This window comes from Aphelocoma coerulescens, chromosome 15, assembly GCF_041296385.1.
Source record: "Aphelocoma coerulescens isolate FSJ_1873_10779 chromosome 15, UR_Acoe_1.0, whole genome shotgun sequence".
NCBI lineage: Eukaryota > Metazoa > Chordata > Aves > Passeriformes > Corvidae > Aphelocoma > Aphelocoma coerulescens.
In genome coordinates this window covers 4025674-4039312 of record NC_091029.1, presented here as the reverse complement: position 1 = coordinate 4039312, position 13639 = coordinate 4025674, and the positions used below count along the sequence as shown (strand labels likewise).

General features: G+C 41.5%; 1 protein-coding gene across 4 annotated transcripts in view; it reads left to right on the top strand.

Annotated features, from left to right (window-relative positions):
* The window catches only part of HECTD4 (HECT domain E3 ubiquitin protein ligase 4), a 67030-nt gene that overhangs the window by 17230 nt on the left and 36161 nt on the right, over positions 1-13639 (top strand). The window contains exons 8-22 of one of the 4 annotated variants that reach the window (XM_069031302.1): positions 420-612; positions 1977-2138; positions 2234-2347; positions 2554-2694; positions 3029-3261; positions 3663-3808; positions 5581-5651; positions 6168-6273; positions 6839-6959; positions 7809-7931; positions 9095-9219; positions 10358-10511; positions 10799-10899; positions 11682-11880; positions 12794-12913. In XM_069031302.1, coding sequence (XP_068887403.1) covers positions 420-612; positions 1977-2138; positions 2234-2347; positions 2554-2694; positions 3029-3261; positions 3663-3808; positions 5581-5651; positions 6168-6273; positions 6839-6959; positions 7809-7931; positions 9095-9219; positions 10358-10511; positions 10799-10899; positions 11682-11880; positions 12794-12913 — 2109 coding nt within the window. Of the gene's footprint in view, positions 1-419; positions 613-1976; positions 2139-2233; positions 2348-2553; positions 2695-3028; positions 3262-3662; positions 3809-5580; positions 5652-6167; positions 6274-6838; positions 6960-7808; positions 7938-9094; positions 9220-10357; positions 10512-10798; positions 10900-11681; positions 11881-12766; positions 12914-13639 lie in introns of all 4 variants that reach the window. The other 3 variants (XM_069031299.1, XM_069031300.1, XM_069031298.1) reach the window with 3 other exon arrangements.

Below are 13639 nucleotides of genomic sequence, written 5' to 3'. Positions count from 1 at the left end.
ATCATGGGCTGAGGAAATCATTGCTCACACTTTTTGGCTGGAAAAATGTTTCAGAGCTAAATGATTTGCAAGTGAAACACCACTAAGAAAATACAAGAGGATTATATATTTTTAGGCAGAGTTTCCTAAATAAACTCAAGTTTATGACAAGCAGTTCTGTCTTCAGGGACAGGCGTAAATAGAAGATATTCTATTAATTATCTCAATATTAAATTATTCTATTGAACCATAAAGTCACAAAAAAATACTCCTGTGTTGCTTTCAGGACTTTGTTTTTGAAAGAACTTCTGTCAGCAAAGTTTCACTTTGTATCCCTACCTGATACATTGTGGTGGTTCATTTTACAGCTCAGTTCGGGTGGCCTCTCACCTATGGATTTCAACATCTAAAGTAGTTTTTCCCCCCCCCCATTTTACTAGGTAGAAAATGGCATTTGTATAGCAAATCCTCTGCAGGAAAGAATTATCCTGATGAGGAAGGAGGGGGAATCTGCCAAGAGCATCAATGAGATGCTGCTGAGCCGCCTGTCCCGGTACCGCGCCTCCCCCTCGGCCACCCTCGCTGCTCTCACGGGCTCCACCATCTCCAACACCCTCAAGGAGGACCAGGCAGGTCAGAAATGCTTTACTTTTCATTTCTTAACACACACAGCATCCATCCTGGTCATTACTGACCTTGTAGGACAGGTTTAAAAAAAAAAAAAAGTGTGTATTTTCTGTCTTTATTCCCCAAATACATATTTGGAAGATCCACACAGTATTTGCTTAATGCTGGAATTATCAGTCCCTTTGCTAAATTAGGATTGTGAGGAAAGTTTAGGAATGGAAAATGGGAAGAATGCTTATAATACCCTTTTCCAATTCCATTATTGAACTAGTTTGGGGAATCTCATAATTGCATTTCTCTGCTGGCAGCTCAGCTGGGCTTCTAATGGGTGTGTAAAAATGGCCTGCAGGTTCGAAAATGGAACTATTGCTTCACAAATCACTGGAATATTCCAGATCTGAGGTGATTTTGCACTTTTTTGAGGTCATCTGCACAATGTTTAGGTATTCTTTATGGAAACAACCCAAGTTAATGAAGGAATCTTGAATGAACTACCTTGATGGCTTTCAGGATGATCCAGAACTTTGTAAGATTTGTCTTAAGATTTTATTCAGTTTATCTTGAATTATTTCTATTCTTCCTTCACAAGTCATGAGTTTTCTTTCTTCAATTTGAAACAATTGAAAGTATTTCCATAAAAATAAATTATACATGAAACAGCTCTGCTTCCAGGGAATTTGGCAAGGAGTTAGCTTGGAGAGCTATTTTAAAGGTTGTGTTTTGCCATTTAACAGCTCAAGTGCTACTGAAAAAGGAGAGTAAGTGGCTATTCTTGGGTAATTCTTGAGTCAGCACTCAGAAAGTGTTGATCAGCTGTTGCAAGAGGGAGATCATTTGGGCTGTCTACGTTTCATGAGGAGCAGGAGACCTTAGAATAGTAAATGCATACTGAATCTCAAGTGATCTCTGTATGTGAGGAGATCATTTGGCTCCAAGTGTTTTCAATGTAATTCTCACCACACAATTCTTAATAGTTTTGGTTATACCTAATTCTTTATTGGTTTTATTTTGAAGTTGTTTTCTTTGGCTGAATAACCCGTGAAACTCTTTGTAGCCTTGTGGGGATTGATGCTGATGGTGTGGGGTTGGGAGGCCATCCCTCCACAGAGAAGTCATGGATACCCCATCCCTGGAAATGCTCAAGGCCAGGTTCATAGAGCTCTGAGCAACCTGGTCTCATGGAAGGTGTCCCTGTCCACAAGGTTGCAATGGGATGATCTTGAAGGTCCCTTCCAACCCAAACCATTCTGGAATTCTGTAGAAACTTCTTAATGCAGCTTCTAAATACCGCTTCCTTTGAAGCCCTGAGCAGAGCTCTGCCTTGTTCTGCAGAAATGCACTTTGTGACCTTTCTCTGGTGCACGTTGCAGCTGCCAACACGAGCTGTGGGCTGCCCCTGAAGATGCTGAGGAAGACCCCGATCTACACGTGTGGGACGTACCTGGTGATGCTGGTGCCACCCCCGGGGGGCTCGGGCAGCTCGGCCACACGCTCGCTCTTCGGGGGCACCAGCGCTTTGTCCTCCTTAAAAAGTAAGTCAGAGCCATTTGTGACAGATTGGGAGTCCTTGGCTGTCTGAAATGCAATAAACTTCTCAGGAATTGATTGGAGCTGTGTTTCTGTGTAGTTCTTGCCTCCAGCCTGGTGTTCAACATCTCGGACGGGCAGTTCACCAGCAGGGCAGATCTCATCGATGCTGCGGGCAGCTCGCTCGGACGGGGGGCTCTGGTGCCAGGGCTTGGTAAGGAATATTGCAGCCCCTCAGATCCCAGAGAATCCATCTGGGTTTGAATTTGCAGTCAGCAACTCTGCAGTGGGTGGGGTTGCATATCTGTGGTGAAATTTTATAAACTTCTAAAGCAAATAATTTGGATTTACATCGCCTATAAAGATGCTTCAGTCTGGTTTTCTACCAAATTGACGTGCGAAATATTTTCCTTCTCTTAGGTGCCTGTTATGATACAATGAATAACATGATCTGGACATGCTCCAATGATTATATTGATCAGTGGTGCAATCCTGGGAACCAGGCATTCCACTGCGTGTGCCAGAGGCTGGGAGTGAGTCACGTCATCGCAGAGCCCAAAGGTGAGGGAACCCACAAGTCAGCACTTTGTACAAAGGGGAAGTGAAACAGAGGAGATTCAGAGCATAAACAGAAACTGCCTTTCTGTTAAAAGCTGAGTTCATTGCTGAAAAGAGTTGTAAATATTGGTCGTGGTTTAGCTTTGATTTAAGAGCGGGAAAAGCACAGAATAAGATGTGTGGAAGATCACAGATTCTTGTTGCCTTCAGCGCATTAAAAAGGTGTTTTGGGTAATCCTTTTGTGCCCTGAAGTTGATTTATTGCATTTTAGAAGCAAAGGCTGATGATGCAGTCAGTCTGTGTTTATAGACAGCGTTTGAACTCCTCTCCTTCCAGGGGATGCAACAACCACAAACGAGGTCATTAACCAGTTACTGCACCATGTTGGTGCCATGTGCATCCACCAACTCAACCTCCTGGCAGCCAGCAACAACCTCCCCATCAGCAATTTTTTGGGCAAGCAGCATCCCATTGAAGCTCATCACTTGAGCAGCATCTGTGACATTATGGAGAAGGCCATGGTCAATGGAGACACCTGCATCATCCGCTGCATCCTCGTTGTCTTCCAGGTACAGAACCTTAAATGCACTTCAAAATTCACATGGAAAAATTAAAAACTTGCTTTGGAGTACAGGCAGCCACTGGTTTCATTTTTATTCAATTTTTTTTTTCTCCACTGGAATCCATGTAATAGAGGTTGATTTAGCAGTGGCTTTGCAATATTTTGCATACTCATTTAAGAGCCCTAATTTAAATTTAATCTCTATCTTTACAGATTAAAATAAAACCCAGAGAGTTTATTTCCTTTTTTCTTTCTATTTTTTCCCTCATTTTTGATTCGAAATCATATTCTGACTCTCAGATTTCTAGGCCCACACAAATGGTTCGAGAAACTGTCCGCAGAAAATAAGTTAATGTAAGTAATGTTTATATTTTTAATACTAATATTGTTGTGTTTAATTTTTCTTAGGTGGTTTTTAAATTTTTCTTCAGCCCCCAAACTGAAAGGAACAGAGATATTGTCAGAAGGTCTGGCCTGTTACTGTGGCAGTTACTGATGGCCCCAAGGGATCAGATCTGCTCTGAAATCCAGAAGGAAGTTTGTCTGGCTATTAGGTGAGTATCTGTTCTATCAAGTTCAACTTTAGATTTTAGTTTGTTTGAAATGTAGTGACTGGTGAACATTGAAATTGTACTCAGTTTAATTTTAAATTAATATGAGAAAATTTAGTGTGATGGATCTGAAGTCAGGATAAAATTGTTACAGTTTGTCTGTGGGAGAAGAGAAATACAGTGTGTTGGTCTTGATGAAATTACAGGTAGTAATTACTTTCCATACTTTTAATTTGTTGCTTTTTTCTTGGCTTTCTTATGGATTTTTTTTTTTAATGTTTATTATAAAATAGTTGCTAAATTCAAGCAAAGTTTTCTTGAATGAGTTCCTTATTTAGCTGCTGCGGTGTTGAGAAAAAGCCAAAGCTGGTGTTGACAGCTCTTAAAGTGACAACACTGGAGTTCTCCTGAACAGAAGGAACATCAGGAGAAGCAGAATTAATAATACTGGAGGGATTAATAATACTTGAGGAATGCTCTGAGACTGAATGCCCAGAGAAAAAAAGAAGTGTGGTGGTATCTCCTGAAAAGGAGATAATGGAAACCTCAGGGCCAAGGAATGCTGGCTCCTGCATGCCAAGGACAAATAGAACCTGTTCCAGTGGGAAGTGCTCCAGAGATTGAGACCAAAATCTTTTGAAGATCAACCTGCATTTTCTTGGTGTGAATCACAGCACTCCAAATTTCCGTGGCTCTGGGCAACTCTGAGTGAAGAGTTCAGGAGGATTACCTGGCTTTTTCAGGGACCTGCTTTCTGACACGGAAAAGTGTCTCCTGTCACCTGCAAGGACACCTTGTTTATTAACCCTAGGTATTCCAGTGACTTGTTAAACAGCTTCAAGGTGGGGATTGGGTGATGTTTCCTTCCTCTTGTTTTCTCCTTGGGGGATTCTGATGCCAATGGAACCCTCAAAGGTAGCTGGCAATGTGTGATAAGTTTTCCTGAGGTTTCTATCAGCGTGGATCAGCATGAGCTAGAGGGAAGGAAGCTGCAAGAATCTGTGCTCTCAGTGTGAAGCTGAAAAACATCCCAGTTTTCTGTGAGAGTGTTACTGAAAAAGAAATGGGAAAGGAAATGGCAAAGTTGCATAATGATTTCAGTGCTTCAGACAGGCATGAAGTGCTCCTTTGAAGTGATTGTGATCTTGATGGGGAAATTCACATAGAAAGGACAGAGTTCATCAGAAGTTAGAGGGGAGCAATCTCCACCTGGAATGTTTCTGCAGAGCTGGGGTGTTCCTGAAATGCTCCTTCCAGGAGCTCCTCTGTACCTTAAACTAACACCTCTGTACAGCCAGTCTTCAGGAAGTACAAAACTGTAGCATTAGTGACTGATTTATTGATTATTGTATTTGTATTTTCCATTGTTCTGGTCACAGAGAAGCCTCAGCTCTTACCCCATCACCAGAGTTTTTGGAGTTTTTCTCTGAGCCATTATCATTTTTCCTGACACCTCTGTTTCTTAACTGATTGTGCTGCCCTGTGTGGAAGTGATTAATGGGGAGTTTTCCAGAGGGAAGCAAATAGCTCTTGGAGAAGCTTTGGGACCTAAACAATAAAATAGAGTTGATTACAAGAGATTCCTGGAGAAAACAGTTGCATATTTCCTAATATTGATGTTAAAATCTGGAGGATGCTCTTCTAAGCCTTTACAGAGACATTGTAAATGTTCCATCAGATGCTGAATCTGTGGTGCCATTTGTCACATGTCCATTGAAATGGTTCTGCTCACTTCTAAATCCATCAAATAATGCATGGCTTTATTTTTTCCTTAGCTCTGGTTTAAATATCCTGTATCCTGGAGAAGCAGAAATCAATAATTTATTGAAATTGGTCTTAACTGAAGGTGAGAATGTCTGATGCCAGGTGAGAGTGGGGTTTTTCTAACTGAGAACAAAAATCAAATACATCTCTAGCTTAGAGGGAGAACAGTTTGGGGTATTGGGCACTACTCTGCTTTAAATCCATTTTAAATCTGCTTTTCTAGGAAATTGTGGAATGCTTCAGCTTCTGAGTGGCTGCATGGCCAAGGGTAGGTCAGGTGGAGAAAAGGAATATTTGCAAGTACCCAGGAATCAGAGGAAACGTTAGACCTCAGTGAAGGGGGAATAATGTCCTTGAGTTCACCAGGAAATGGGAATCTGGGCTTGGAAGCAGCTGATGCTCAGTAATTTGTCACTTCACAGGACCGTGTTGGGAATTTCCACCAGTGCCATGGGCAGGGAAAGTGCTCCCAGCAGCTCTGCTTACCTTGGGAATGCAGCCATTCCTGAGCTCTAGTCTGTGTTAAACAAGGTATCAGGGGAAATGAAATCTATTCTGTTAAATTCTGCTTTGCAAAAGTTTTTTATTTCCTTTTTAGGAGAGAGGAACAGCGGCCTCTCCCAGCTCCGGGATGTTATCCTGACTAATTTAGCTGAGCAGCTGCAGAACAACAGATTTGGAAGTGAAGATGATGATCATTATAGGTAAAAAGCCTCCCCATTTATAGAGTATTTTTCTGTTATTTGCTTGAGGTGAACTTGCAGGAACTTCTGCTGGAATGGCTCATTATGTTCCTGCTGTGATGTTGTTTGTGTCTGCGGGAAGGGGAGATTTCGTTAGGATGAGGGAGAGATTTGATGTTTTAAAGCAAATTTTGGAGGCTTCTGTACCCAGACTGGGTTTGGGATTCCTTGTTCCTTGCTGTGTTCATGATAAATGTGAATGATAATTTCATGAATAGGATTTTATGGCATTTCTCTGCATGTCATAGGTGACTTTCCAGCAGTAAAACTGCCAGTCTCAAGTACCTGTTCAAGTTGGGAGGAGTCTTTTAGAAGAGCCATAAGAAATCACAGATTTACATCAGCACAGTGCAGCAAACCCCTGGAAATCTGTTACATTTGTTAAACATTTCAGGCTTGGGGGGTTTTTGTGTCTGAATTTGGGTTTCCCATAATCAGGGATCCAGCTTGCAGAGTGAGCTGAGCTGTACAAAATGCAGATTTAATTAATGATTAACATTTTCCACCTTTCTTGCCTCTCTTGAAGACTCAATGATGAGCTCTTGCACTACATCCTCAAGATTGTTGTCCGAGAATCTTGTGTCTTAATCACCAAGTGCCAAACTGTATCTAAAGATGACTTTCAAAGGCTTCTTTCAACTGTGCCTGTAAGTAAAATGTGTTTTGATAGAAGTAGCTCTGCCTTTGGCTTCTTTTCCTCCTTGAATCCCATCCTCTTCACTGAGTACATGGAGGTGAAACTTTCATAGTTGTGTCTTAAATCCAGGAGAAGAATGTCTTTTGTTTGTGCTGTGCAGGGAAGAAAAGAATAATTTCTCACAGCAAAGTAAATCATTCAGTAATGCTGGAACAGGTTTATACGTGGATTTATTTTCCAGTTGCTCTGGTTCCTGTTCATTTTAAGGGGACTTTGTGACTCTCAGTATTCAAAGCATTGCAGCAGATTAAAAAATCAAACATGCACTTGTGTGTTATGGTTCCTACAGGCTGAAGGAATTATCAGGGACAGACAGAAATGAGTGAAAGCTGACATTTGATGGTAAAAGTATGGGCAGGTATTTTCAGCAGGATCAGCTCCCTGAGAAAGGCAGGTTGAGCTTCCATAAAAACACTGGGAGGGACGGGAAGTCCTGGCCTGTGCTGCAGGAGGGTGGGAAAGGAGGAGTGGCATGGAACCATCACCTTCAGGAGTGTGAATTACATTTATCCCTCTGGTGGCATGATCTTTTAATAGTTAATTAATTCTTAGAGTTCCTGAATATTCCTATAATGTTCCAAACCTGAAAAAAGTTTTGCTGCCTCTTTATATTTTTGTGAGTTACTTCACAAAATTCAGCGTTTTGCAACCGGTTTCTTTACTTAAATGTGTAAAGTTATTTCTTTGCTCTTGCTTTTCTTCTTCCTCAACCTTTTTTACCTCTTTCCAACTTCCAAGTCTGAGGCTTGCCTGACTCAAGGGTTTGGATAATGCAAAGTTTTACTTATTTGTGTTCAAGGCTGCGTCCTCGTGCTTGCGGTACCTGATGGCTGTGCAGAACCACCTCCTCAGTAACACTATTTTGATTAAACCTGATGACAATGATGACAGTGACAGCTCCTTGCAGGGAGAGACATTGAAGGTACAGGTAAACACCAAGTTTTATTCTAGTATGGCTCTCTCCAGTCAGTGTGCCTGTGACACCTTGTTCCTGCAGTGCATTTGCTGTTTGCTGCTGGTTCTTTTCCTTTGGATAGAGTTAAATAGCTGGAGAACTGGGAAAAACTGTCCAGAGTAAAATCTGCAGTTATTTTGTGTTCAGGATTCCAGCCTGCTTTCCCTATTATCAATGAGAGCAGATGCTTTCCTTCCTAAATATATATATATAATGAGATTTTAAATATATTTCAGCTAATAAGTGCTAGTAGGATTCCTGGCATGGGAATTTCCTTTCCTGGACACACTACCCCAGACACTTTTTCTTCTCCAAATCACTCAGGTGGTCCTTGAAAAAATATTTTTAAATAAATAGAAAAGTGGTTTCTCATTTGCCTTACCTGGCTGCTGCTTCACTGCAATTTTAACAAACAGCCTCCATCAGTTGTCTGAAATAGAGAGGATAAAGTTTGTGGCAAGGAAGCTTTTAGAAGACAAAGTTTGAGGACAGGCTTTGGTTGGTATAAGTTTATTAAAATGCTGCATTTCACACTGCTTCAGCCAGCTCCCAGAAGCCAGGTTTGCCCTGCAGTGCAGGTTGTCTGGTCATAGTAGTTCTGGTAATAATTCTTCTCTAATGGAATTGATTTCTGAATTTCTGGTATTTTGCTAAGCTGGTTTTCTCTGCTGCTCTTTGAGGCTGTGTGTGCTTGTGAGCTGCTGCAGTTGGAAGTGATTTGTTCAGGCTTATTGAGTAAATGCTAAATATTGGAGTATTTTTCTTGTCTCACTTATTCACCCCGTGTTCATTGTTCAGTTTCTCTCTCTGCAGTGCTCCTCATCCCTGCTAGGACATTGTGTCACCAGTCCTGTACCTTGGCTGGCTCTCAGCTCTCTCCTGTGCTGGACTTGGGGCTTCCTTCCCTCTAGAAACTGGATGTGCATCCTGTAAAACATGCACCTAGTTTCTCCCAGCACTTTGGGGCTTAACATTAATCAAATTTAAGTCTTGGATGAATCTCCTGCTGCAGGCCTGCCAGGTCACATTATCATTCTTTTCATTTGGAAATCCATCTTTTTGTTCTGTCGTCCTTTTTGGGGGGATTCTCTAAGAATTTAAGTATCCTGTAACTCTTTTTTTTTACTTAGGAACTCAAGACCAGCATTTTGTCTCTTGCCACACAAATTCTGACAGGATGTGATGAAGTCTTAGAAATGCTGCAACAAGTTACTACAGCACTAATTAACAGTGACATTTCTGACAGGGAGCAAAGGTAAGACAAGTGGGAGGATCCTAATTTGGTAACAGGGAACTGTTGCTCTTTGTGGCTTATTGTACAAGCATTGTTAGCATTAATTAGTCTTTATCACTTTATTTTTGAGCTCTGAATGCATAGGAACTGTTTCTTCCTGTAGCAGTTGTTTAGCACTCAGCTGGTGGAGAATTTAGAATCACTCTCCATGTCAGTCCTGATCATCTGTAGGTTGATATTTCTATAGGAACCTCAAATTGGGAAGGCTTTAGTCAGTGAAATGCTATTTATGAGTAGGATACCTGGAAACAAACTGTAATTAGCTGGGAATACTCCTGTAAGGTAGAACAATCTGTTTATTTTTCAATTCCTGATTATTACATCCCTAGTAGCTGGACTAGATGTTTATCCATGACAAGCCTTGGATGTTGGTTTGATATCCCACATATTCCATCACCTGCCCTTCCCTGTCTCTCCTCCTCTTAAAAATACACCTTGGGAATGGGATGGAAACAAGAGCTGTGAACTTTTCTCTCCTCAAACAAACAGCTCCCAGTCCCAGCTGTGCTTCAGGTTGCACTTTCTGCTTCTCTGTGCCTGCAAGATTAGTTGTGTTTATTGACAGCACACAATTCCTGGGTGATATTTTCAGATGAGTTCATGTTCTAGTATATTTTTGTAGCTGCAGATTCTTTTCAAGTCCTTTGAGCTCCATGTGCTGGGAGCTGATATCCACACTGGTGCGTTTGTGTTTGATGGGGACTTTCATCCTGTGCCCAGGGGAGCTTATCCTTCTCTAAGTAATTATTAAACTGTTGATTTACTGTCTCTGCTCTCTGATTGTTCAGTGAGAATTGTCAGCAATTCAAGGTCACTGACATTTGGGAGAAATTGTAGTGGTTTCAAGATTGTTTTGGGGATTTTGTTAATAGAATACAAACATTCTATGCTGAATTTTGAATTGCTGCTACAAGATAAAACAGTCCTGGAGTCTCTGATGGCACTGCTCTTCTCCTAAGTACACCCTCCTAGGAGAAGTTCTTGCACAGTCTGTGCAGATTCTCTTAAAGCCAGTTTTTTGGATAGTTTTAGAAGTGACTAAAAGCAGAAGTGCTGCAGTATGAAGAGTTGTTCTGTGTAACTTTGGCTCTCCTTACAGGTTAAAAGGCCTGGAGCAGATCACAAAGGCCACCATGCTTGGCCACCTGCTGCCTGTGCTGCTGACATCCCTGATGCACCCAAACCTGCAGACCCTGACCATGGCTGATGCCCTGATGCCTCAGCTGGTGCAGCTGGTCCTTTACACCAGCCAGGTACGGGCTCTGTGCCACCCCTGGGCTGCCCAGGGCCAAACCTGGGGCCTGCAGCCTCCAAAATGCTGCTCAGCTTCCTGCAGAAGCTCATCCACACATCAGAGTTCAGAGTTTCTCAGCAGCTGCCAAAGCTGCTGATGCTGAATGTTAAATTTGACTGCTCCAGGAGCTGCTCAGTAATGATTTATTGTCAATAGCAGCAGTAGGATCGTTAATTATTTCAATAATGAGCTCTTAAAATGCTTTCCAGTTTGCATGTCCCTAACACTGTGTATTTTGGGCCACAGACTGCGCTGCTGCTTAAAACCCAGTCTCCAGTTTTCTCAGAACTGAACAGTTCCCCCAGTTGTGCTCCAGAGCAGAAAGGGAAGCAGTTACCTGATGAGAGGTGATTTTCTTTACATTTGGGTCTTTTCATGGGATAAACTGAACTGTAATGTCCATCTGACCATTGCTGTGGGATAAAGCAGCAGTTTTTATTTGAATTAACTTTTAAAGGTATGCTGGAATGATTTCTAAGGCTGTCTCAGTTTTATATAAGCTTTTGCAAAAGGCAATTAGTTCCAAATTTTGTTCTGTATATAGAATTAAACTATTAATATCTTCAGGTTGTTTACACAGAATATGGTTTGTTTTGGTTTTTTCCCTCACCTCAAGCATTAGGAATTAATTCTAAATGTTCCTCTCACAATAAATTAGGCTAAGGAGGACCATCAAGAGAAAATGTAAATTGCTCTGGCAGCATGAGATACAGAATTAAAACCATTGCAAAGCCATTAAATGGTTTAATTTACAGACAGAAATAACATTTTTAACTCCTGCATTTAAATGCTGTGTCTCAGCTCAAAGTTTTCCAGCTCCTGCTTAGAAACAGAAACAAACAGCTAAAATCAAATGAAAATGCTTATTAAAGAATTTGTGATGATGTGATTTTTGTGAATAAGAATATGTATAATGTATGAATAATGGTATATATGATTATATTATAATAATAATAATGTATGGAATATATGAATTCCCTCAATCCAGTCATGCCTAAAACCAGGAGTCAGTTCCTTGTGTCCCTGTATCAGTACTGAGAAGTGATTTTAAGTACTTTATGTCTTAATGTCTAATTGATAGAAATCTGTGTGCTGTATTTTAGGCCCAATTTCTCCCTCTTAATTTCAGGATGCTGGAAGAGAAGGAAGAGCCAGGATTCCTGACTGGTTTGAAGATCCCTGCTCCCTGGGCTGCTGGGAAGACTGTGGAGACAGTCCATCCTGTCAGGGATAACTATAAATTTAAGGAAACTGTCCACATTCCAGGAGCCCGCTGTTTGTATCTTAGATTTGACAACAGATGCTCCTCCCAGTATGATTATGACAAGGTAAGCAAGGGCCAGCCAGCTCAGCACCTCTGCAGTGAGGGAATTCCCTCAAAAAAAGTAGTGGGAGTTCTGCCATGGGAGAAGTGTGGGAGGCTTCAGGGGCTGGGGGCTCAGGGGTGGTTTGGGTTGGTTTTTCCCCCTCAGAAATGCTATCAATTCTGGTTTTTTTTTTGAATAACTTCAGGCTGGCTCAGACAGTCCAAGTTGGACATTTTTACTCATGTTCAGTTTTCCTTATTTCCCGAATTTTAATCCAGCTGCCTCCTTTGATCAGCACAGCTGGTTTAAACTGGGCAGAGCTGGAGAGGTTCCTTTTTCCCTGATGATAAATAGCTTGTTTACCTGGATTAATAGGAACAAGTACTTTAATTTTAGGAAAACAACCAATAGCACTTATCTACTTTGTATTATCAGAGAGATGCTTGCTAAGTGCTGCTGTTTATTCTTTGGCATAGAGCAAGCTCTGGGATGCTCATAAATAACTAATGGGAGTATCTTCAATATTAATGTCACCCATTACTGATTAAACTCCCCCAGGCTCCTCATGTTCCCACCAAAATCACTGACAAACCTTTGGCTTTGCTGGGAGCAGGATCAGCCCCTCACTGATAGGGAAGGAGTTTGTTCTATGGCTCAGGGCTGGCAGTCAGGATTTCTCCTGCTCTCTGCTCCCAGCCCTGCTGTGTGAGCAGGGGCTGAGCCCCTCGAGTCCCTGTGTGCCTCAGTTTCCCCATCTGTAAAATGGGGATAATAATACTTAACCCTGCTGCCCTCACAGAGCCTGTGAGGATTGGTTCATGTGCATGGAGCGCTTCGAGAGTCGAAAGCGCGGTGGAAGTGCTAAGTATTATTATTATTATTAGGTTTTCTTGTTTTTCTCTTACAGTCTAACAGTGTATTTTATGTTTTGAAGTTGGTGATCTATGCTGGTCCTAGCACAAACAGTAGGAAGGTTGCTGAGTATGGAGGCAATACACTGGGATATGGCAGCCGTAGTGTCTTAGGAACGGGGTGGCCCAAGGACTTAGTGAAGGTACAGTATTACCATCCACCCCTATTTCCCATAGAAAATTCCCTTTGGAAACCATGCCCAGCCCATTTTACCCTCACAGCTATGCATTCAAGCTTTTAAATGTACAGTTATCCATGATGAGATCTGCTCAGTGAGCTGTTGTGTCCTTGGGGGATATCTTTAAACTCGGCTCTGTGTCCCGTGTGATGCTTCCCTTGGAGTTTGTTTTGTGTCTTACTGGAGTTTCCTGATGGAGATGTTTGAGTCCTGGAGTCTCTTAATGGCACTGCTCTTCTCCTAAGTACACCCTCCTAGGAGAAGTTCTTGCACAGTCTGTGCAGATTCTCTTAAAGTCAATTTTTTTTGATAGTAACCCCCAAATATATCAAGTAGTAAATGTAACAAACAACTTCCAGCTCTTTCTGTTGGGTTTTAAAATTTCATTGGTAGTAAAACTAAGACAGAAGAATCCCTTAAACTTCTTGAAACCTCAGCATTTCAATCCTTTGGTAATGTGTCCCCTCACACTCTCTGCAGTGTGATTTTATTTTTGTTTAATATTTATTTGTGCTGCTACGTTGTCCCACACTAAAACTGGGCTTGTTTACATAACAAAAACACGTTGTAAAAAAGAAATCAAGAGGTAATAAACTGGAAAGCAATTTCAGACGAGAACTCCATTGTTCACAATTAATGGAATTTGGTTTATTTTTCACACATGGATTTTGATACTGTTCTTTTAGCAAG